Source organism: Trematosphaeria pertusa (genome assembly GCF_010094035.1).
Source record: "Trematosphaeria pertusa strain CBS 122368 unplaced genomic scaffold BU26scaffold_6, whole genome shotgun sequence".
Classification (NCBI taxonomy): Eukaryota; Fungi; Ascomycota; class Dothideomycetes; order Pleosporales; family Trematosphaeriaceae; genus Trematosphaeria; species Trematosphaeria pertusa.
In genome coordinates, this window is record NW_022987217.1 from 2,144,353 (window position 1) to 2,167,176 (window position 22,824).

Sequence of the window (22,824 nt, forward strand, 5' to 3'; positions counted from 1 at the left end):
GATGCAGCCTGGATGCAGTCGACGTGTTTCATGACTCGTTAGCCTACATCGATGAGTGCTGAAAGGGTTGCCTTATTTCCCCACCTCTTGACAAAGTAAATTCCTAGTCATTTGCCGAGACTAACGTGCTTATCGCCGCTCGTGGTATAGCACCATGGAGAACTAGTGCAAAGCCCTGGAGCATCACTAAGTCAGCGGGACGCGTTACCTATTTTGGCTTGCACACCAGTACCAAGCGACTTCAAACACTGTCTTCCGTGGTCTGAACTTTTGGGATGAGGCTGTGAGATTCCAAGCACGGAAATCCACCTTAATCGAACCAAACTTCGGGATCGGACAGCCACAAAAGGCAGGACAACATATCTTTATATGGGAAAAGTGGCCCATCCTATACCATCACTCAGGCAGCTGCAGCCATGTTAGATTGCCCTTCCATGCATAGAAGTATCTTCCCTAGTATCGTTGCAAAGATGGGGGCGGTACACATAATTTCGCGCTGTTAAAGCTCGATGAGCTTATCTCCGCACTACGAAATCCCTTCGAAAAGCCTTTTGCAAGCGGATCGTCGTCGCTTAGCCCGATTTCCCTTCATAAACTTCATAACATTCTTATAGTCATGTGACAAGTCCTTCACCGGATTAACACCGTTCACCAACCACACTATCCTTCACCAACACACCCCCTAGCCCAACGCTCATCTGTAACTTATCCAATACCACATCCGTCCTAGCTGACAGCAACCACTCCCAGCAGTAGGCTGTGTAATCCGTAAGCCAGTAAGCGGGGAGGTCCGTGCGTGAGTCGGACACCGAAGCGAATCAGTATCGAGCATGTGGTGTTTAGAATCCCGGCTCGGTGAGCGAAAAGGGGGGCGATGGTCGCAGATGGGGCGGAGTATGCATGGGATAGAGCAGGGATGTGCATGGTTTGATTTGGGGGCGTGTGGAGTTGGTTGGGTGGGAGTGGATGGAAGACAGGGGAAGAGAGGACGTGGCAGGGCAAGGCTGGATGGTGAGGTATGCTGGACAGGGTTGGACTGAGTACTGTGATGTTCGAGAAACTCGCCAACGGCGCTTGCGGCTATGGATGAGGCATGCGGGAATTCACGCGGTGTAATGCGTCATGATGTGATTGGGGAGGAACCGCGCAGGTGTGGTGCACAGGAAAAGCAACCTAACGTCTGTGCAAGTCGCATGCAGACCAAAGGAGAAAAGATGAGCGATCCGCATGCCACTTTCCGCTTGTAGATATTGTTCTGGTCGAGATACGCGAGCGACGTGGTACCTAGACACGAGAACGCGAAAGAGGAGAGCAGAGTACGGCGAGGCTCCCGTCTGGGGATGCACAGGTATGATGTAAGATCTAGAGGGACAGAGTATAGCGAGGCTTTGGCATCGCAACGGCAGAGTGCGTTCGAGAAATATGAGCTTGCAGCTTCACAGGTGCGCATCCTTTGCAATAAATTCGAACTTTCCTCGTGAGAAGCATGAATACGTCTATATATCCCATCTAAAAAACACATTTCGAATTACATCCCCGGCGGCCTCTTCGGCATCTTCGGGCTCGGTAACGGCGGATAATACTTCTTCCAGTATTGCCCATTATCGTACAGTTGATCCTCCTCCGGCACACTTATCACTTTCGATCGATTAAACACATACTCCGAATTTGGGCGTCTCGACGGACTATCACGCCCCGACTCGCTGCTGTCCGTGTCCCAGTCTATTATGGGCAGGACGCCGACCTCGCTGAGCGTCTTGGGGATGGATGGGAGATCTTTCGATGCGGAGGTAGTGGGCCGTGACTTGGGGATCTCGACGTGTCGCATGAAGACGTTTTCGGGTGGTTTGGGGTCGAAGATGGGGGTCGCAATGTTGGACGGGAAGTGGTTGAAGTGCTGGGAGTTGAGGTGGGCGGAGGAGCGGTCGAGGCCGTAGGTTGCGAGAGGTCTGCAGTAGTCCGTCGTCATGGCTTCTTTGATCGGTATGCCGGATGATTGCGAAGACATTGGGTCGAAGCTGAATCGGCCGGTCTTCTTGTAGAGGTATTGCTTGAGTTTCCGTTTCCCATTGCACTCGAAGATAAGACAATCCGTTTTAGTTCGGCCAGCAAGAACGCTGATGATAAAAGGGTGCAGACACGGGAGGCAGGCGGTGATGATGGAGAGATTCTGTGCTATCTGGACGCACAAGACTGTTTTCCAGTAGTCGTATGTGTAGTCGTAGGTTAGGGCACCGTGATTGAAGAAAGCCAATTGCGCGCCAACGGCGGCAACGATGCTGCTCATGGGTCAGCTAGAACATCACAATCTAAGGAGGAATACAAACCAGAGTCGCGCAAGGAAAACGCAAGAAACAGACACCCTCCTCCCAGCGGAAAGGCGAATATTCCAAACAAAAAGGGGTATCATAACGAGAAGCACTTCGACAACAATATTCGTGACCCCAACATAGTTCACCCACTTGATGAGATCAATGCATTTCTTCCCGACAACAATCTCCCACGGATTGGGCAGACTGCACGGAAAAGCGGTGACGAGGACTCCGGAGATGGTCCAGAGAGCGGTGAATCCGACAAATACCAGAGCTGTGCAGCTCGCAGTATAACCAGGAAGGAGCTTCTTGATCAAGAGACAAAGCGATATCCTAGCGCATCCCATGTTGGCGATGTATAGAATGCACGCGGCATACTCGGCCTGAGCCTATTAATGAAGATCCAGGCCATGTCGAAAGCAGTACGTACCTTCATGAAGATTCTGAGTTGATTCTCTTTGAGCTCGCTAGTATGCTGGCCCAAAGCTTGCATCGACTCAATGGAGACCGTTATCGTCTGTCCGGCGCTAAACGTCTGCGCTCATTAGCATACGCTAGGCACGCGTTCTGACTGAGAGCTTACAGCAGCAAGAAGAATAAAGATATCATCCAGCCCAAAGCGATTGGCCTTGTTCTTTATCGAGAGTTTCATGGCGAAGCGAGCGATGAGGGTGCCGAGGGCTGTGACGAGGAGTATCCAAGACACAACATTGATGACGGTGCCGTGGTCGCCCATAGGGGCAGTGCGCCTCCTCTCGAGGACTGCCACGGCGCCATGGGGCATGTTGATAGCCGTCCCAGTGAAATTCAAAAAGTCCTCGACTCAGATATAGGTCGGCTGTCCAAAGTCATGTGATGATGCGGCACCGGCCGGGAGGCCAGCGTTGTCGAACGTGAGATGCTCCAAGAAGTAGCGCGAATAGATCTGGGGCAATGGGGCTTATAGCTGCAAAGGCTGTAGGGCGCTCGGATCGATAAGAGACAAGGCCTGCTGTGGGGCGGTAGGCTGAGGATTTGGTGGATCCGAAAGTGAGAGCTTAATTGTGCTTACGGTACCCCAGGATATAAGGATGTTGCAACTGATTTTGGAGTCAGACTGAGCCCGAAGAGCAGGTCGAAGCCGTGCAAGCCCGGCGGCGGAGTTTGTGGCGCGTGGTACGATGAAATTACTAAGGAGCCGTGCTTGGTGGAAAACGAGCGAGGATTGATGATGGGTGCGTGCATATCATCTCACCATGGTCCAGCGGTCCACGCGGTCCCACAGCAGGCAGCGCACGGAGCCACCAGGAATGCGGAGCGTCGAGCTACGGGCGAAACGCAAGGCGAAAACTGGAGACGGCAGACGGAAGCGCTTGTGGTGCATGCATCCAGGCAGACGAACGAGACTGAGAATGGAGGAGAAGGGGAGGATGGCGTCGGACTTTGAGAGTGATGATAGTCGCCGGTGCACGGGCCGCGTCAATAAGCACCGCAGGATTACTGTTAATATCGGGTTCGGTTGCACTACCTGGCAGCCGGCGACCGGGGGGCCTGAGCCGCGAAGCCATTGGGCGGCGGCTCCATCGAAGACGAATCGAAGCTTCTGCCGTTGTTCTAGCGTGCGTGGCCCGTTTCACGTGGTGTGGCGTGTTTATCCACATAGTGCGGGCTAGTCCGGAAGCGGCTAGACGCAATGTGACGGGCTTATCGCTCGTCTCAACACCATCGCGATTGAAGATGCTCGTCCCCACCACTGCCGTCGCCATCACGAGGCCCTAATCGTCAAACAGCGCGTTGCCTGTTATTCCCGCAGCAGACCCCGCCGTGTGCGGCTCTGGGCAGGCGCCATCACGTGAGAGCGCGGATTGGACCTTGGCGCGTGGGTCGCGTTCAGGGTACCTAGGTATTTGGTGCCTTCTCATGGCTAGACTCGGTTACTCGCAGGGTCTGCAACGGCGATGCTCTTCAAGGGCCTCCGGCACGCAGGAAACCATTCCCAAAGACACCGAGTTACCGAGGCCGAACTGCCGAACTGCCGCTCCAAGACTGCGTCTCTGGAAAATCCACCGGCACGAATCTGATTTCAAAGCCTAGCATTTTCTTTCGGTCCCCTCGGCTATTGGAGTGACCAGAAACGTCTGCCGAAGAATGATCATATCACCCATCATCTGATTTCGAAACACCCTGATATACTGAGCTTGTATTCGGAGAAATACTGCGCGGAGTTAGAAAGGCTCCGAATGGTCAAAAGAGCTTACTCATGCTCTCCTTCCCGGATGCAACAATTATCTCTACCAGTATGTCGCCTCAGATCGCGGATTCTGTAACATCCACACTCCGCTTCCGCAGCATCGGAGGTTCGGTCTGTTACGTGGTGCGGATAGTCTTTATCATGATTTCCATTTAAACAACGCGAAGTTCCGGTGACCTAACATCATTACAAGCTCGTTGCTTCTCCCAACTAGACTGCATCTCACCGAACATTCCCGCATCGCTACACAGTAAGACTCCCCCATCGGATTCTATCAATCCATTGCTAGCTCTCCTAGCGGGCCACTTCAATCATGCTTCCTTCATACACAAAAACCTATCACAGCACGCCATATCCTTCCATCTCGCCCAGCCGTCCCGACCTGTCAGCCAAAGACAAAGTCATTCTTGTTACCGGAGCAGGTTCTGGAATCGGACAAGCAACGGCGATCGCGTTCGCCCAAGCCGATGCCAAAGCTCTCATCCTTTGCGGACGTCGAACTGGAGCTCTCCAAGACACCAAGGCCAAGATCGAAGCCCTGCAAAAGACGACCCATGTCCTCGCCATCCAGCTCGACGTCAGCGACGAAGATTCGGTCGATGAAGCCTTCGCACGGGTGAAGGAAGAAGTGGGCAAAATCGACATCCTCATCAACGCCGCAGGCCACCTTGGCGACATGTCCTTCCTAAAAGACATGTCCCTCTCCAACTTCTGGACAAGTGTCGAAATCAACCTTAAAGGCCCCTTCCTTGTATCCCGCGCCTTCCTGCGTAGCACCATCCCCACAGCCACAGCTCCCAAAACGCTGATCCTGCTAAGCTCAATAGTCGGCGGTCTTCCATCCCCCCAATTCATTGCAGGCCCACAAAGCTACCCAATCTCCAAAATCGCGGAAGCAAAACTCGCGGAGGCCCTAGCTGCGGAAAACACATCGCACTTCCGAGCTTATGCGCTGCAACCGGGCATCGTGGAGAGCGCTATGAGCGAGAAGAGCGTGTCGATGGCACCAGACCCGGAGGCTACGAGGGCAGCGTATCCGTGGGATGAGCCGGAGCTACCCGCGAGGTTTATGCTGTGGTTGTGTAGCAAGAGGGGGGAGTGCGTGCCGAGTGGAAGATTTCTGTGGATTAATTGGGATGTGGACGAGCTCGAGGCAAAGAAGGAGGAGATGGAAAAGGATTCGGGGTTGCTTACAATGGGGCTGATGGGGTGGCCGTTTGTCTAAGTGGCGGATTCTTCGGTTTTGAGCGTCCCGCTTGCGCTCAGAGCCTGCTTGGTGAGCGCCACAGAAAGGTAGTTCAGCAGCAGATAGCAAGCCCAACTGCACCCTGAAAGTTGCCCATGCATGACTGGCACCTCCCCGTGCTGTGTTTACATACAAGCTCGTCTTTCAAGGATACCAACACCATTGAGCCGCGAAAATTGTATACAGATCGTCTGTACGGCCAAAGTACCTTAGTTTCTTGTTGGCAGGGACCACAGAGTGTCAAGTGGAGGCACTCAAAGTGCTGGGGAAAGACTAGCGCTGTCAAAACCGGTACAGGTTGCAACATCCAAACGTGGAAAAGCAGATCGCGAAAACGAGCCACGCAAGACGTTCAGCTTTTCCTACGGGTTTTCCGCAGTGGACTAGGTGAAATGCTTTGCATGGGATGGATATTACCACTAATCTTCTTGCGCTAGCTACTCAGGTGAATAAAATGCGCGAGTTAGCGTTGCGTCATTACTTATTGCGCTCGCACGTTCTCTCTACCTCCACGAAAACAGGATCTCAAGACCCTTCTCGCACAAAGCACAACCCTAACAATCAACGCACGAGAGATGGAGCCATCACTCGAAGAGCTGAATGTGGCATCTTCCCCGTCCGAAGCCCCACCGCTCTTCCCCGACGCCGTCCGCTCCTACGAAAAGTTCGCCCTGTCCCTCCAGGTCCTCCAAAAGTCCGCCTTAGAGAAAGAAGCGGGACGAAGCCAACGCATACTTAGAATACTTGACCGAGGCCTTGAGCAAGGCTATGGCACTCATGACGCCCAATCTCGCTGCGATGACGATGAGCAACGCCACTGGGCGAAGTACCTCCCCGGCCTTTTGCAACATGCGCGGAATTGCTTTGAGGATCTTCGAGCGCAATGCGCTGAGCTAGGGTGGGGCTTGAAGGCAGATTTCGAGGAGCGCAAGGCACAAATCAGCATGATCGAAAAAATCGAGGCGCTTCTAGAAGCCGGCTATAACGTCATGTTGGCTGGGCAAACGATTTTGAACCTTGCACTTGTCGCATTGGATAGCAAGAAGAAGACAAACCTTAGAGTACCCTCGCAAAGCCCGCTCACAGACGCCATGGTAGCCTGCGAGGAGCTCACGGACGCCATGAAACCGCTAGACTCTATCCTCGACACCATACTCGAGGATTCGGCGCTCGTCTACAAAGGCCGCCTGAACGAGGGCGACTCTCAAAAGGAAGCCTCCAATATGAGTATTCGAATGCAGCAACTCCGTATGCTGGAAAGCATGTGGGAGGCGCTGGAGCAGGCGCAGGAGTGTCGGAAAGGGGTGGTACTTTACTGGCGTGCGGTGCAAGTGTTTTCAAGGCATAGAGGCGGAGTGGATAAGGAGGATTTTGAGGTGCTTGATAGGGATAAGGATGACCTTGAGGCGAGGCTGAAGACGATGGAAGATAGTATGCTTAAGGCTGCAAAGGGTGTGCTGAAGGGGTGGGGTGGGGCTTGATCAGGCTGGGTAAACCGATCACCGTCAGGGGTCAGAGAAACGCTTGCTCACGGAGTGCTACATATGTTAGTAGCCATCAAATATGGCATCCGGATCGGAATGACTCGCATACAAGCTCAGATAGACAAGGCCATTAGAGAAACGAGATATTGCGAAGTAGGCGACAGGACTAGGTGACGATTTTCCAATTTTGATTCCTATTTCACGCATGTTCAGCGCCGGACGGCTTTAACTACCCTTCATACGTGAGTCATTCCCCTATTCCTTCCTGACGACCCTCCTGAAACCCTGCTCCTCAACCTGCTGCTGCGCCGCCGCAATCGTCGCATCCGCATTCGGGTCCACAAATCCACATCCATTCTTCCCGTTCTGGAACTGCGCTGCCTCTGCAGAGCAGACGCCAACGCCCGAAGCATCCGCGCAGCAGCCCGAGCTGCAGTCAGCGTCGGCAACGCAGCCGCCGGTAATGAACTGCGAGCCGTCGCCCGCACCGACGCTCTTAGCGCCGGCGTTGTTGGGCGTGATTTGGGCCACTGCCATGGAGGCGACTGCGGTGGAAGTTAGCGTTTTGAGAGAAAAGAGCTGGGATGAGGGAAGACGGTACGAGCAAAGAAAGCGGCGATGGTGAAACGCATGTTGAGCGATTGTGTAGTGTAAGATGAAATTTGGGTATAGAACTGTTGGATCGCAGATTAAAGAACGTAGGGCAATGAACGACGCCGGGTCGGTTTGCGGTCGCAGACGCAAGAAGTGAACGTTGGATTGGAAGTAATGCTTTGGAGGAGCTGATGGTGAGGTCTTTCCAAGCGGATACGAATGTCTTTTATGCCTGAGGTCCCCAGGCCAAGCACTTGGTCATCCACATGGAGCCCCATTCCTGCATCTTCCTATGCCACCACGGCTGCGTGATCGCCTTTCCCCAGTCGCGGAAGAGAGTGCGATCATCCCCACCAAGGCGGCGCTTCTAGCAGAAGCCGTTGCGGGCATGTTGACATGTGGTAATCCTAGGTTTCAATAATGTGCCTGATATTCAGGCACAATTGCCTGATGCAATGCGCGGGACGCGGGAGCCAATCATGGAGCGCGATGTGTGACGAGCATGATCCATTCGCGGATGTTGCGGAGACGGTTTCGGATTCTTCGAACAGCTTCGGTTCCGGGTGCGCACACGTGACGTCATGCACTTCACCCGGCCCTACTGGAAAGTAGGTGAGAAGACGAACGACGGCTTTGGAACTATGGATGAAGCTACATGCTGGGGTTCCACACACAACCGCTCCAATCGGGTAGGGCTGTATTTCCATTGAATCCCCTGGGTAGGTTAGACCAATTCTCCAGCGCAGACTTGAAGCCATCAGGGAAATAGCACTCCATCTTCCTACGCCATACCCATTGTCCTACCTAGCGTCCGGTTTGGGCCCATTCGCCAATTGCCAGTATGTCAGTTTCCAGAAAGGCTTCATTGTATCCTTATGCCTCACCCTGATCCATCACGGAGCCTCCCTCCACACCATGTCTTCTGGCTTCGCAATCATGAAGCGGGTCTTGGTCTTGTCCTTCTCCTCAAATGCGTCGGCAATTATGTAGGTGAGAAAATTAGCGTGCTCAACATCGGAGCCTGTCGACGGTGCTGTGGCTCTTACCGAGGACGAAGAAGGGTCCGCAAACAGCTTTCACTCGATGAGTGACGCTCCGCTAGCACCAGTGCGCATCTCTTGCGACGACGATTAGGTGTTTTCCTGTCCTTCTGCTAACAGGGGCTCGCCACCGGAACTAGCTATATGTTGTAGCCGGTCATCCCTGACAACACCATGCCAAGCATCGTGGATTTTGGCTTGATTCGTCGGGAGCACGACTGAGGTGCTTCTATAGATATCTGCGCAGATTTTGTGCAGCCTCCATTGTCTCTGTATTGTACTTGCTCGTTTTTCTTGATTACAGTCGAATGTGTTATTGTTCACTTTCATCTTCACCACCCAAGTCGCGCGCCTTCCTTGCGAAATGGAGCCAAGCCTAACGGGCCGGATTTCTCCGATGCAAACGCAGAGTCACCATCAGTTCGTACCCTTTGGCCTCGAATCTCTTCCACATCCAGACTGCGACCTCTTGCAATCTCGACTACATACCGTCTGTGACTCTTCCATAGTCATTCCTGCCCGCAGAGCACTCAATCATCCCATTCACAACCGCCGCCCCCGGTTCAGCAATGGCATACCCACTCTTTCGAGCTGCTTTCGTCGCTGTCGCGTCGTGCCTGAGCAGGATGCAGGATGGAGACACCGTGGGTGACCCTGGTTCCCGCATAGTTAGCAAGACTTGCGCTCTGACCGTGAATAGCTGATGACAGAGGTAACTTCCCTCCGGTGGTGAAGCCAGGTCATGTTGCTGCACCAGACCACCCTGCCCGCACCAATCGAAACTCGTTCCGCTCCGTTACCAACCCGAACTCGAAGCCCCCTCGCCGAAACGGCATCAGGAAGACCAAGGCCCAGAAGAAAAAAGCCGTCTCACCAAGAATCGAACGTGAAGTTCTCCCAGAACTTATGGACGAGGACGCCCGCCGGGCGATCTGGGAGCCCATGAGCCTGGTCACTAAAAAAGACGCCGAAGCGGACGACATGAAAGAGCAGTATCGCCAGCATTACGCCATCTTCGAGGAATGGCGCAGCGACCCCGAACTGAGGTCCTTTTGCGACCCGGAAGCAATCGCCAAGGAACACAAGAAGCTCAAGGAGATTTTAGACGACATGGAGCTCCACGACCTGAACAATCCGCGAGAGGTCAGGCTCGCCGATTGCTGGTAAACATGGTACTTCAAGGAGTGCGACGAATTCCTCGAAGAAAACGCCGCTACAGACGCGCAAAAGCAGCTCCGAAAGACAGTACGAAAGATCATCCGAATCCTAGAGAAAGCCCATGGAGCAGCAATGAGGCACTCACCACCTCCACGAAGACGCTAAACCATTCCTCCGCCGCTTCGGGCCGGCTTGGCAGGTACGGATCAAGAAGGCGGGCACGGCGGGGTTCCCGCAACGTCATCGCCAACCACGCTTTGCTGACGCGCCGAGCAAAATTTCGAATCGATGTAACCTTACAACCTGAAGACGAAGCTACATTGCGTAAAAGAGGGGCAAGATGCGGGGTCAAGTTTTCCGAAATCCTAGAAACGGGCGCCTTAAAAGATGGAAGGGCCCTCTCCACGAACGAGGATGATTGAAATTGCTGTTCCGCCTCCGCCATGTTCGTGTTTTTTTTGGGGTTGGCGCTGCGAGCGACGGCACAGGACGTGGACTATGCGCAGTTTGTGAATCCATTCATTGGGACCGAGGGTGCTATTCCCGGATACGCATGTAAGTTCCTTCGCTTCTCTCCGACATCTCCCCGCGAGGAGCTCCACGACTAATCATGCGCAGACGGCGGGGGCGATGTCTTCGTTGGCGGCGCCGTACCATTCGGGATGGTTAAGCTCGGGCTCGATACATACGAGGAGCCCATCAACCAAAGCGCACTCAACGGTGGATACACCCCGCATGGAAAAGTGACGGGAATCAGTCTGATGCATGAGTCGGGCACGGGGGGAGGGCCAAAGTACGGCTTTCCGGCGCAGATGCCATTGACGATGATCGAAGCGCCCGTGAACCTGCTAGACAATTTGACATACTGGCAGAAAAGGGTAGGTGACCCTCGACTCCAATTCAAAGTCCAGTTACTGATGGTTCGATAGGTGGGTGACGATGTCGCAAGCGTCGGTTACTTTCGCACGCAGTTCGAATCGGGCGTCGCGGTCGAACTCTCCGCATCACGGCACGCAGGCTTATACCACTATACATTCCCTTCACCGTCCGAAAAGCACGTTTTGGTAGACTTCTCCCATTACCTTCCGTACCCGACCCGCTCCTGGGACTCGCAATTTTACACCGGCGCTGAGATCGAGATGCAGCCGAACTCCACGGAATACACCGGTTACACCTCCATTGCAAACGGCTGGTGCTTGGGCGCTCCGGTCACTGTATACGTATGCGGCGAGTTTGATAACCCCCCTGATGAGGCGAGAGCATTCAGCGGGAAGAACACATTCCCGGTAGGACGACATTTCCGGACCTTCGACAATGGGACGACTCCGCAGCCTACCTTTACCGGCTCGAGCGCGCGCGCAGGGCCGCTAAGCGATCGTGTTGGCGCCATCTTCTCCTGGAACAGCACTGATGGGTCTGACGAGGTGAAGTCCCGGGTCGGCATTTCGTTCATGTCGGTGGAAAAGGCATGTGCGTATAAAAACACCGAACTTTCTTCCTGGTCGATCGAGGAAACTGCACAGGCTGCGCGCGACGAGTGGAACCGAGATGTGTTTTCGAAAATTCGCGTCGACACCTCCGATGCAGCAAATAAGACGAGATTGGCACTCCTCTATTCTAGTTTGTATTTCATGCACCTCATTCCCAGCGAGCGCGTAGGCGAGAATCCTCTCTGGGAATCCGACGAGCCATATTGGGACGACTTCTATACCATGTGGGATCTCTTCAGGAACCAGGTTTCCTTGTGGCATCTCATACAGCCGTCGTACTACGAGTCGATGATTCGGTCTCTCATCGATATGTTCAAGCATGAGGGCTACATGCCGGACGGAAGATCGGGAAACTACAATGGTCTCGTGCAGGGAGGCTCGAATGCTGATAACGTCCTGGCTGACGCGTACGTAAAGGGACTCCGGGGGAACATCAACTGGACCGAAGGTTACGCCGCAGTAAAGAAGAATGCCGAAGTGCTTCCATTCTTCGACCAGAATCCCGTCGACCCGCAAGGGTCATTGAAGGAAGGCCGTTCAGCGCTGAACGATTGGATCCCGCTTGGCTATGTATCCGCAGATCGGAGCACGCGCGCGGTGTCGAAGACTGTCGAGTATTCACTGAACGACTTCGCTGTGAGTCAAATTGCTGCGGGAGAAGAGCCTGGTGACCGTGATCTGTATCTTCGGCGATCGGCTGGGTGGCAGCTGAGCTGGGACCCGGAAGCTACTAGTCGGGGTTTCATGGGCTTCGTGATGCCGCGGTATGCGAATGGTACCTTCCACAAAACGTACAATATCACCAATTGCGGTGACTGTAACTGGGGAGATGAGAGCTATGAGGGTACAGCTTTCGGTAGGTTGCTCCCTTTAGCTGCGTCTGGTGAAGGCGTACTGACGGATGCTCAGAATATTCTTTCGTAATCCCGCATGATGTCGGCCGAGTGATCGAGCTAATGGGTGGTCCACAACATTTCGAAGAGCGCCTAGACTACGTCTTCCAGCCCAATACTTCAGGCGTAGATCTCGGCGTGAACGGTCTCGGGATAACGACAATCAACAATGTCGCCAACGAGCCGGACTTCCAAACACCTTACCTATACAATTATCTCAACAAGCAGTGGAAATCGGTCCAGAGATCGCGGCAGCTTGCCAACGATTTCTATTTCAACACGTCGAACGGCATCCCCGGTAATTCAGATGCTGGAGCGTTGAACGGGTGGTTGGTATGGCAGATGATTGGAATGTATCCTATCGTGACGACGCCAGTATATTTATTGGAGAGTCCATGGTTCGATGACATCAACATTACGGTGAACCACAACCATACGCTCAGGATCCGAGCCGAGGGTTTGGACGATGGGGAGGGTCGGCAGGGGTACTACGTCCAAGGTGTGAGCATCAACGGCCAGCCCTGGAGCAAGAATTGGTTTGAGCATGAGGATGTCGGCGGGATCATGACAAACGGTGGGGAGATGCTCTTCCAGCTGGGCACCGAGCAGGTGATTTGGGAGACAGGAGAGGTGCCGCCTTCGCCGGCCCATATGGTTCTTGACGTGGGTCAAAGGCGACATTTAGATGAATGAACAAGAAGTCGTGGTGGAATTTCCATACTCTGGCGGTTGCTGGATGAGACGAGGGAGCACTTGTGTGGCAGCGGAAACAGCCCTCGCCGAGTGGCTGCTGAGTCAGCAGAGCCTCACGCACGCTGAAGGATCCACTGCTTCTTCGCGACACCACATGCACTGCCGTCATCAGCGCTCGAACACGTCTCCATCAACCACTTGCCTTTGCTGCCTTTGCAGAGACGTGACACCGCCTTGGGATCAGCTGCTCATATGTACGGTCACCGGGAAATTTGGAAGGGCTAGGCTGAACGCGCCGCGACCAATCGCGAGCGCGCGATGCTACCTTCCTGAACCACACCCTCCAGGATGCTGCCAACTCCTGAAGTGGCAAACGACGACTTGACCTTCAACTTCCGCGCGGACATATTCATGTCTTCTTTACGTTCGCACTCTCGATGGTACTCTTGAAGGTCTTCGTGCTCGTCGCGAGCATCCAGCAGCTTGTCGCCGGTCTACCGCAAGTGCATGTAACGCCAAATTCACGTGCGGCGACGGGATGCGGCAAAACACAGCTGCTTCCAGGCGTCACGCAGTACCGATTTGGGCTCAAGAGCAGCGGCAAGGATCGCAGCTACTCGTACCACCTCCCGTCCGATTATGACAAGAATATGAAGTATCCGGTTGTTGTGGGGTTTCATGGATCGAGTAGCATTGGGCTATTCTTCGAGCTGGATACTAAGATGAGCGAGTCGCGGTATAGCGGTAATGTAAATGAGATCGTCAACCCGTTTGAGGACGCTCCATGCTAATCCTTGACAGAAAGTTATGGTGTACCCGAACGGCATCGACGGCAGTTGGGCGGGGCCAACGTACCACAACGGCTCCACTGTGCAAGAAGACATCCAATTCGTAGCCGACTTAGTAGCGGATCTAAAGTCGAGCGTTTGCGTGGATGACACCAAAATCTTCGCAACCGGCATGTCCAACGGCGGAGGCTTCATCGGCACCCTAGCCTGCGACCCCCTCGGCAGCACCCTTTTCGCAGCCTTCGCCTCCCACTCCGGCGCCTTCTACACCGACACCGACGGCCCCAACAACGGCTGCAATCCTACCAACCCTCCAATCGCCATGCTCGAAATCCACGGCGACGTCGACAAGACGGTGCATTATGAAGGCGGGCAGGGGGATGGCGGGCCCGAACCACCGATTCCGGAGTGGCTGGAGTGGTGGGCGCAGAGGAACGGATGTGAGGGGAAGAAAGAGGAGGGTCTTGCGGAGGGTGATGTGCATCATTTTAGTTGGATGTGTGGCGGGAAGGGGGGGCTGGTGCAGCACTATAGGGTGGGTGGGATGGGGCATTGTTGGGCAGATACGGAGCCGAATCTCTCGCAGATCTCCGTCCCCCAAGGACCTGCCCCTATCCGAGCAAGCGAGATTATTATGGGCTTTTTCGATACGTTTTAACGCGGAGTAAGGTCCCACGGAACAGTGGCAAGAAGGAATCTAACACCTTTGGGCCGCTTTGCGTTCGCGATCTGGATTTCTCACCGAGGGTCCCGAATTAACTTACTATTCCCCAAAGGGCTAAAAAAAAGGGAACCGAGATAGCGATGGGCTAGCTTGTCAATTGGTAAGGGCTATAAGACTGCGGCTACGCCCGATCTAATTGGAGTTCTTGTATATATACGCTACCATGTGATGGAAATGGCGCCAGGAGAGCACAAGCTGAGCGAGGTGGCGGAGATCAAGGAGGTCATGAGGACAAGAACCTATTCAGCAAGCCTAGTAGGATAAACCCAAAACAGCAAGGGATCAGTCCTTAAGTTTTCATAGGCAAGCCCCTTCTGCTAGTACACACTGGCTAGTAGTCGTTTTGTCGCGAAGCTGAAACGAGAGCGGGGTTAGAGGGGAGGGGCCATCTAAACACGGTTTAGCGCCGCGCTAACTCCCGAGATCTTTGCCGGTGCAGTAGTCGGGTTTCCCGCTTCCTCCTCTCATCTCGCCGAACTTCTCTCAACGCCTTTTCGCGCGATGCGCTCAGAAGCATCACTCCCCCACCTCTCCGCCAACGGAAATCCTTAATCGCATCGCCCAGCTTTCTCCCTATTCTTCGTTCCTCAAGCTCACATTTGTCCACTGGCCACGCGCAGCCTGCTATGACAGGCTCGTTTCAGGGGCGGCGCCATCAGTGCTGTCTTCGACGATTGATATCATGGGCTTCCGCAGTTAGACAGCTACGTAGAGGGAAGCAGGAGACCTCGCAGCAACTTTTATGGCGGCTAGCTGAAGAAGTCGACTTCCAGTATCGTGGACGAAGCAAAGCACAAACTCGAAAGTTTTGGCCACGATATCCGCGGTTTCAACTTCACGAATAAGTACGCTCTCGTACTCCTCATCATCTCTTCTCACCTACCATTTTCAGAGAGTTCAGGATACGCCTGTGCTACGTCTTCATCGTCTCCCGTTGCCTTCCTTTGTGAAGCCTCCGTTGCCATTCCGCACACCCCGCAAGCGTCATGCTTGAATTCGAATGGTGCACAGATCAAACATTTTCAAACGGCTACAAGGCAGAGCCGCCCCGAAAAGCATTTATCTTGAATTCCGGAAACCCACAGTTTCGGATCCGCTGGATATCTTATCCACCATCGAAGAAAACCCCGGCGAGAGAAATTTCTTTAGCCCATTCTCACTACATAGAGCCGCCTCCTCAAACAAAGAAGCAAGATCTACCCTGCGCACATCGATGCCAAAGGTAGCACCAAGGCAGAGAACAAAAGCGTTATCACCCCTTTTGGGATCGCTGGAGCACGGTCAGTCGACCGAGGACTCTCTCCGGGATCTTTCTAGATCTGGATGAAGGGTCGATATCGTCTTATAGGATTACAAGTAGAGCTTCTGCGAAATGGAACGCGATGGCCGAGATCCGCGCTTTTCGACTCACGGTTTCGAAGCTTAAGTAGAAGGCTTAATGCAGCTGCACTATGGACGATAGCGGTTTCACATCTTTCGGCCCGAGACTGTCCATGACGATCTTCGAGCTAGGGACATCGAACCGCAATGATCCGAGAAGATGGATAATCCATTATTGGCGCCAGTTATCTTGATTCAGACGCACCTCTGCGCTGGCCATGTTGAAAGATGCTTTTATTTCCGACGTCAGGATCCTTGGCATGGTGTTGCGATGTGACAACACTTCACGTCGCCCACCACGAACGCATATGGTACACATTGCGGTGAAAGTATGTTGCTTTGAGCCGTTGCCTTCCAGTCCGCATGCATAGAAATTCTGAAATTCCTCATGGCTCCGAATACGAGTGCTTTCAAACAAGTTGGTGGCTTCTGATACATAGGACTGCAGGACCCGTACGGAATTTGATCGAAACTGGCCGCCATGTTACTTTGGATCTTTAAGCTGCGACCGACGACGCCAAACCGGAGCATGCCGTCGCTTATTTCAGGCGAGCGATCGCCGTAGCTGCCATATAAGGGCAACCAACCCCAAGCATGCCTCCCTAAAAGGATCATTCAAACATCACATGTCGACATTCTCAGGCAAGAACAATGCGCCCCGCCGGGGCGCATACCCAGCGCCACCCGGTCTCGGGAGATCCTCCCCAGGATGAAACAGAAACATCGGCTTGGCGCGCTCCCGACGAAGCTCGGAGAAGATAAGCTGCGGTCGAGAAGGCTTGAGACCTCGGGAGTGAGCTTATCACGAAAGAGCAACGGTCATTGGATGCAGAGCGTGGGTCGGGCGTGGGTTGGGCGTGGGTCTGACAACAGAAGTCACGGGTCTTCCAAAGTCTTCCAAATCGACACCGGAGGTACCAATGTACCGTTGTACCTCCAGAGGTACCACAGCCTTAACACCCAACAGGCCAGCTATATCAATTATAAGGTTTGCAGCACCTCTTCCTACCTCTCTTCTCTCAAGTCTTTCTGTGCAGGCACGATCGCTTTGATTGCCAGTCTTTTAATAATTTTTCCTTTCTTTTTTGTAATTTTGGTCTCCAACTGTAATTTCTAATCCAGCCAACATGAACGCCTCAGCATCAATCCGGAGAGCCTACGTTCGGGCTTCAGTAATGCACATGCAACCTCCCGTCGAAGCAATGCCACCGATACCTCCTCTTGCGTCTCGACCAGCCAACGAAGACAAGCTCAAGCAGTTCAAGCCAGTGAATCATCTCCAGCATCGGGAGAATTGCCACCGAGAACGCGTAGCTTCAGCAACACACTACGATGTGACTACCGATCGCGACTTGGACCGCGCCTACATCGACAACAGCTACCTCAAGAGTGGCTCGTTCATGGACTTTGACGAAGACGAATCGTTCTCCTCCCGGTTCAAGAAAATGTTCACCGTCTTCCCCTACCGCGATCCTATCTGGCTTGTAGCTGTCGTCTTCGCAATGGGCAGCCTTGATCTCGTCATCAACGCCTTCTTCGACCTTCTCCCTCGTACCGTCCCAGAGACTGAATTCGAGACCGAAGAGACCGTTGCCGTCCCCGCCACTGTTCTCATTGGCTCGATCTTCTTCTTCGGTGCTGGCATCTTCGATACATTTGGTGCGCTCAATGCTGACCGTGGTACACTCGAGACGTCAAAGGAGGATCTGGGAAGCGTCAAATACAAGCCGGCGCTGCTCGGCTCGCCCGAGTTCGCATGGTTCCCTAGCCGCAAGGTGTTCCTTGATCTCACCATGACAAATCTCGCCTTCCAAGCGGGGCTCATCGTACTCTTCGGTGGTATCATTTTCATGTTCGCTGGCATCGTGGACTTCCCTGGCATCGTCTCCGAAGAATCGCCTTTCTTTGACGCCATCGTTTTCGGCCCACAAGTCATCCATGGGTTTCTGTTCTTCATTGCGAATAGCATGCTAGTGATCTCGGAGCAAGAAAAATGGTGGATTCCGAAGGTTCGGGATGCGGATTGGCAGGGTGCTTTTTTGAACGCTGTGGGTGGGTTCTGGTTCATGTTGGCAGGGTTCTTTCTTTTTCAGGAGGAAGAAGTTGTAGCTGCTAGGGCCGCTATGGTTGGGAGCTGGGCTTTTTTGGTGGGTAGTATAATAAGGTGGTATGGGGTAATGGAGTTGTACTAAACGTACTCGGCGGTTTGCTATCTGACTTGAAGCGCTCGTTCCATGTCTACATCTGCTAGCTCTCACATCCACATTCATTCTAGCAAGGCTGCGCATCTACTCCCTCTACAAAGTCGTGTCCAGCAGGCCTCCATAGTAAATAGGCTCCCAAGTCCTCGCTCGCATATTCCCTCCACTGCTCTCTTTCCGCGTCCGTCCACTTCGTCTCTCCGACACTGTTGATCTCCATCTGCGGCATAATCTCTAGTAGCGTGAATCCGCAGTTCTCGTACACGAGTCGCCCAGCAGGCGTGGATATGACGACTGTCTCTAATCCCGCCTCATCAGAGAGCTTTCTGCCCCAATTGAGGAGCATGCCCGCTGCACCTCGGCGACGATGGTCGGGGTGGACGACGAGGAAGTGAAGCTCTATGGTGCATGTTAGCTCTCAGTGCATACCAGACCAGAAATCAGATGGAATAGGACGCTCACCAACATGCGCACGCTCCCCGACACACTTCCTCAGTGGTCCCACCGCAAGCTCATCAACCAACCTCTCCATAAATACCCTCTCCACGCTTCCCTTCTCTGGCAAGTGTTTTTCATCATCCTCCTCTCCCCTATCACTCCTCTCTTCCTGCCCACCCCTCTCAATACTATAACCCGCAGCCCCTATAATCATCCCCCTCTCCTCATCCGTCACTTTCCCCCAATGACGCGTAGACTTGTTGTCTCTCCACTGCCGCGCAAGGTAATCTTTCCAGTATTGCTGGGCGGCTTCGGAAGTGGGGAGTGGAGGGAAGCAGTGCTTGAAGAGTGGGTTGTAGGGGGTTTGGTATGCGGAGTACAGGAGGGGGATTATGGCGTCGAAGTCGGAGACAGAAGTGACGTCTGCAACAGCTAGGGGCATGGGGGAGGATTTGGGCGTAAGCAAAGCGTGTAGGAAGGGATGGAGTGCTGCGATATATGCGCGAAGATGGGATTGCGGTGCGTCAAACATGTGGCCATGCTAAATAACGGCTGGAGCAATGCCTTTGTGGCAACCCCAGCGTCAGGCCATGGTAACTACTAGCACTAGAGGTTCGATAAACGTACGAGTGGTTGCGGGAGATATGCCCAAAGACAAGACGCGGATTAAGAATGTAGTCGAGCTATACACTATGCGCATCATGATTGTTCTAGTAGGATGAGCCGTAATTACCGCAAGGTAGAGACTTCTCCACTGAGATTATCAATGCGCTCTTGCAGTTCCCCAAACAGGGTCCACCCCTCCCGTTTCTTAAGCGCCAACCCTTGAGGCTCGATCTCAACGCTGTGTAACCACGCATCTCACCTCATCTCCGTATACATCTCCGCTACTAAACCCTCCCTCACACACGAGCCTCATTTGTCTCGCAACTCAATACGATCTCTCACGCGAGGGAATGAGGCGCAGCTACCGATATAGCACTACAAAATTACAATAGCAGCATAAAACGTGGACCAAGGAAAGCATGACCGTTTGTGTTATCATAGCGCATAACCACCTCGTGTATGTAATTCTGTAGAAATCAAGAATAAGGAGTGGGTACCCTCTCCGCAAAATGAGAGACATGTCGATCTGATCAGCGAACTGCGAAATAAATGAAAGGAATGGGTATCCGCTGTGAACGAAAAGGAGAGACAGCAATACAGTACCAAAAAATACACACTATTCCGCCCATAGACGAAGATAAACTCGTGCGTGAAGTAAAAATCTCGAAGGAATGGCAAAGAACTCCGCCCAATGCAATATCCGTCCATCCCTCCATAATACATATCATACGTTACCATGCAGACCGCATAGTCGACTACTTAAAAGAGATTAGGCCAATACAAATTGTAAGAAGTAATAATACAATAGACGAAAAATGAGGCCGAAGCCACTTCATGACAGCAAAACTTAAGAAAGCCTCTGCGCCACAATTCGCGGACTGCTCCTTACATCCCTCAGCACGGGCATCCTTTCATCTTCTGCCCAGGGATGCTGCACTCTTCCTCTCTGTGTCCCTGCACTCTCGCTCGAACTCTCATCCCGCCAGAACGTCAGTGGCGTGGGCGGACTGACGGGGCTGACGGGCGACATCTGATCTCTTCGCGAGGAGTTCCGAGGCGTCAAGATGCGCTGGTTGCGTTGCCGCTGCGGACTCGTAGGGACAGCGGGGATGGGGACTGCTTCGTAAGGCTGCGAGTATGCCTGGTAAGGCTGCGAACTCGGCCGCGCGGGAAGCGGAAACGTCGGTGGGTGTGCACTCGGGGGCGTGGCTATATAGTACGAAGGGAGGGGCTGTGGTGGTGAGAAGGAAGAACCATGCGCTGTTGGCGGCGTTTTGACATAGTAACTCGGTATACTCGTATGCGCATCTACTGGCGCTGGAACGGGCACTGTTGTCGTTATTGCAACAGCGGGTTCTCTAGTTCGCATCGGATCTTCATACGGCGTTGTCGTCAGACCATATGGCCCCGTGGCAAGACTCGATGTCCGAGGAGGTAGATGGTGGTGGTGGGGGCCCCGGAAGTCTCGGCCAGATGACGGCGTGCGCGTTTCAGGTGTGACGTAGGTCGTGGTGCGGCGCATGGACACGTTTGCCGCTGGTGTTCTGTTGCCTGAGCGCCAGTGTTCCGATAATGTGGGCGGTATTGACGGCTGCGGATGTGCATTTGCGTGCGCGTATTGTTGTGGGATGAGAGAGTAGCGAGGTGTGTGTTGCTGCGGGAAGAGGGAGAAGCGCGATGGACTAGGGATACTGGGCTCGGGACTGCCGTAATGCGACGAAGAGACTTGTCCTCGGGGACTGCGGGACGCTGGAGGCGGCGATGGTTCTCTCCGTCGGTGTTTTGGAGATACGTTGTGGGATGGAGGAGAAAGGAGTGGTTGTGGGGACAGACACTCCGGAGACAGTGCGTGCGAACTCGCGGTTTGCGGCGTCATCACGGCGCTAGGTCTCCGAACGTGTATTTCTGGCGCGGCAGGTATATGGAGCCTCAGGCCCCGCTCGCTAGGGCTTCGCGAACTGCTTGCAGATGAGTTCGGTGGGGTAATGAATCGTGGAGTCGTCAGTGGGCTTAGCGGTGGAGGACTCGGAATCCGGGGTGAGACATCGGACGTCCTTGTGTGCTTCAGGCTCGTTGCAGCAGTGGAATCCATCGAATTGCCCAGCGCCTTTCTCTTATTCCCTTTGAGGCAGCCAGTCAGCGAGCTGCATCCATACGAGTCATCCATAGTCGCCCTCTTCCTCACACTCTCTGCCCTCCAAACGCCCGTTTCAGAATTCTCAAAAAACGGCTTCATGTATGGGATGCACGCCGTGCTGATACTAAGGCAGGCCTGTACCTGCGCGCAAATAACCGGGATCCAAAGATTGAATGCCGGGTTGTCGTGTGGAGTGATAGGGTAGAGATAAATCAGGCGCGCCAGCGAAGCCCCGATGACCAGCACCCGCGGCGCAAAGCAAGCGATAACGGCAATCTTCCGCGAAAGCCTGACCTTGAGGTATGCGACGAGGTTGACGGAAAGCATGATGATTGAAACATCTGTCGTCATGTCTATTATGCAGTACACAATCCAGAAGGCCCCCTAAGCAAACATTAGCCTTCATGCTTTACCCACAACAGGGAAAATGTTTTTCTACTCACGCCATTGTAGCAACGGAGTGTGAAGGATTCCCACGGCTTCGGCAGTCGGCATTGGAATGCGACTGCCACGAGTGATGCCAGTGTCCACGCAAGGATGAAGAAACCGAACCAGAGGACGAATCGACGCTGCGCTCGCTGGATATGGATGCCATAGAAGAAGGTGACGAGAGATAGCTTTGCAAGACCGAGCGCTGAGACGTAGAGAAATTCGGAGGCGTAGATTCCTTTCATGAGGGTATTGGCGCGTCGTAGCGTTAGTGTTCCGAACACGCCGAGTCCGTCGGAGGCCAGGATGAGAGCTGTTATAGAGAGACCGATAGCGAATACCTAAACCAGTCAGTATTGTTCAATTATGAAATGGAGGCGCTGCCCACTGTCGCGAACAGTATGAGAAGGTCGTCGATAGCAAACTTCCGCAGTACGCGGAACTTGATGGCCTCCCTCGCAAGGAACATGAGAACCAGAGTAACCAATGTCGCCCATGCTGTAATCGTAATTGCGTCCGCTTTGTTATCCGGCGTAATGGACGTTCGTGGAGCAAGAGATGCTGAAGGTATCTTCATGATGCTCAAGAGAAGCAGAGCGAAAGCAAGCTGAACGCCCACCCACCAGACCCTCCCAACCCAAGGAAACCAAGGAAACAAAAAGAGAAAACAGAAAGGAAAGGAAAGGCCACGCAGGTTTCAGCTTATCGTGTGTAAATCAGGCGTCGTCATGACTGTGGAAGAACAGAAATGCAATGCAAGAAGAAATTCCAGTTAAAGCCGGGTGTTGAAGACGGAAACGAGGGTGGTGTGTAAACGGCAAGACGGAAAGGTTGGGCTGAGGTGGAGTGACCGTGCGAAGGGGAAAACCGGAGTAGGAGAGTAAGAGAAGGGGGAGGTCGAACCTGCAACGTCGGAAACCCTGCCGCAACAGTCGTCATATCACACGCACCCGCTCCATCGAACAGCGTGACAAAGCCAGA

General features: G+C 53.6%; 10 protein-coding genes across 10 annotated transcripts; 6 read left to right on the forward strand and 4 right to left on the reverse strand.

The window, feature by feature from the left end:
• Positions 1–1,528: 1,528 nt before the first annotated feature.
• BU26DRAFT_425440 (uncharacterized protein) lies at positions 1,529–2,659 on the reverse strand (the record flags this gene model as incomplete). The annotated part of the gene is made up of 2 exons (XM_033823625.1): positions 1,529–2,279; positions 2,361–2,659. The coding sequence occupies 2 exons, from the start codon at positions 2,657–2,659 to the stop codon at positions 1,529–1,531; spliced, it is 1,050 nt and encodes a 349-aa protein (XP_033685368.1).
• Positions 2,660–4,386: 1,727 nt separating this feature from the next.
• On the forward strand, positions 4,387–5,859 carry BU26DRAFT_518757 (NAD(P)-binding protein). The gene has a single exon (XM_033828890.1). The coding sequence runs from the start codon at positions 4,856–4,858 to the stop codon at positions 5,765–5,767; it is 912 nt and encodes a 303-aa protein (XP_033685369.1). The 5' UTR covers positions 4,387–4,855; the 3' UTR covers positions 5,768–5,859.
• A 504-nt stretch (positions 5,860–6,363) lies between these two features.
• BU26DRAFT_594186 (uncharacterized protein) lies at positions 6,364–7,269 on the forward strand (the record flags this gene model as incomplete). The annotated part of the gene is made up of 1 exon (XM_033834897.1): positions 6,364–7,269. The coding sequence occupies one exon, from the start codon at positions 6,364–6,366 to the stop codon at positions 7,267–7,269; it is 906 nt and encodes a 301-aa protein (XP_033685370.1).
• Positions 7,270–7,527: 258 nt separating this feature from the next.
• On the reverse strand, positions 7,528–7,904 carry BU26DRAFT_564222 (uncharacterized protein; the record flags this gene model as incomplete). The annotated part of the gene is made up of 2 exons (XM_033833266.1): positions 7,528–7,817; positions 7,874–7,904. The coding sequence occupies 2 exons, from the start codon at positions 7,902–7,904 to the stop codon at positions 7,528–7,530; spliced, it is 321 nt and encodes a 106-aa protein (XP_033685371.1).
• A 1,263-nt stretch (positions 7,905–9,167) lies between these two features.
• On the forward strand, positions 9,168–10,325 carry BU26DRAFT_518758 (uncharacterized protein). Its single transcript, XM_033828891.1, has 2 exons — positions 9,168–9,558; positions 9,626–10,325. Exons 1-2 carry the CDS (start codon positions 9,476–9,478, stop codon positions 10,071–10,073), a joined length of 531 nt encoding a protein of 176 aa, XP_033685372.1. The 5' UTR covers positions 9,168–9,475; the 3' UTR covers positions 10,074–10,325.
• Positions 10,326–10,507: 182 nt separating this feature from the next.
• BU26DRAFT_425295 (glycoside hydrolase family 92 protein) lies at positions 10,508–13,140 on the forward strand (the record flags this gene model as incomplete). The annotated part of the gene is made up of 4 exons (XM_033823617.1): positions 10,508–10,619; positions 10,683–10,942; positions 10,994–12,410; positions 12,464–13,140. 4 exons carry the CDS (start codon positions 10,508–10,510, stop codon positions 13,138–13,140), a joined length of 2,466 nt encoding a protein of 821 aa, XP_033685373.1.
• A 437-nt stretch (positions 13,141–13,577) lies between these two features.
• On the forward strand, positions 13,578–14,586 carry BU26DRAFT_530696 (carbohydrate esterase family 1 protein; the record flags this gene model as incomplete). The annotated part of the gene is made up of 2 exons (XM_033830977.1): positions 13,578–13,889; positions 13,942–14,586. 2 exons carry the CDS (start codon positions 13,578–13,580, stop codon positions 14,584–14,586), a joined length of 957 nt encoding a protein of 318 aa, XP_033685374.1.
• A 2,476-nt stretch (positions 14,587–17,062) lies between these two features.
• On the forward strand, positions 17,063–18,256 carry BU26DRAFT_518761 (uncharacterized protein). Its single transcript, XM_033828892.1, has one exon. It carries the CDS (start codon positions 17,160–17,162, stop codon positions 18,222–18,224), a length of 1,065 nt encoding a protein of 354 aa, XP_033685375.1. The 5' UTR covers positions 17,063–17,159; the 3' UTR covers positions 18,225–18,256.
• A 47-nt stretch (positions 18,257–18,303) lies between these two features.
• BU26DRAFT_564228 (uncharacterized protein) lies at positions 18,304–19,113 on the reverse strand (the record flags this gene model as incomplete). Its single annotated transcript, XM_033833267.1, has 2 exons — positions 18,304–18,632; positions 18,696–19,113. The coding sequence occupies 2 exons, from the start codon at positions 19,111–19,113 to the stop codon at positions 18,304–18,306; spliced, it is 747 nt and encodes a 248-aa protein (XP_033685376.1).
• Positions 19,114–20,110: 997 nt separating this feature from the next.
• On the reverse strand, positions 20,111–22,752 carry BU26DRAFT_300615 (uncharacterized protein). Its single transcript, XM_033821775.1, has 3 exons — positions 22,232–22,752; positions 21,858–22,184; positions 20,111–21,798 (listed from the first exon to the last, which is right to left on the reverse strand). Exons 1-3 carry the CDS (start codon positions 22,418–22,420, stop codon positions 20,125–20,127), a joined length of 2,190 nt encoding a protein of 729 aa, XP_033685377.1. The 5' UTR covers positions 22,421–22,752; the 3' UTR covers positions 20,111–20,124.
• Between the last annotated feature and the right edge of the window lie 72 nt (positions 22,753–22,824).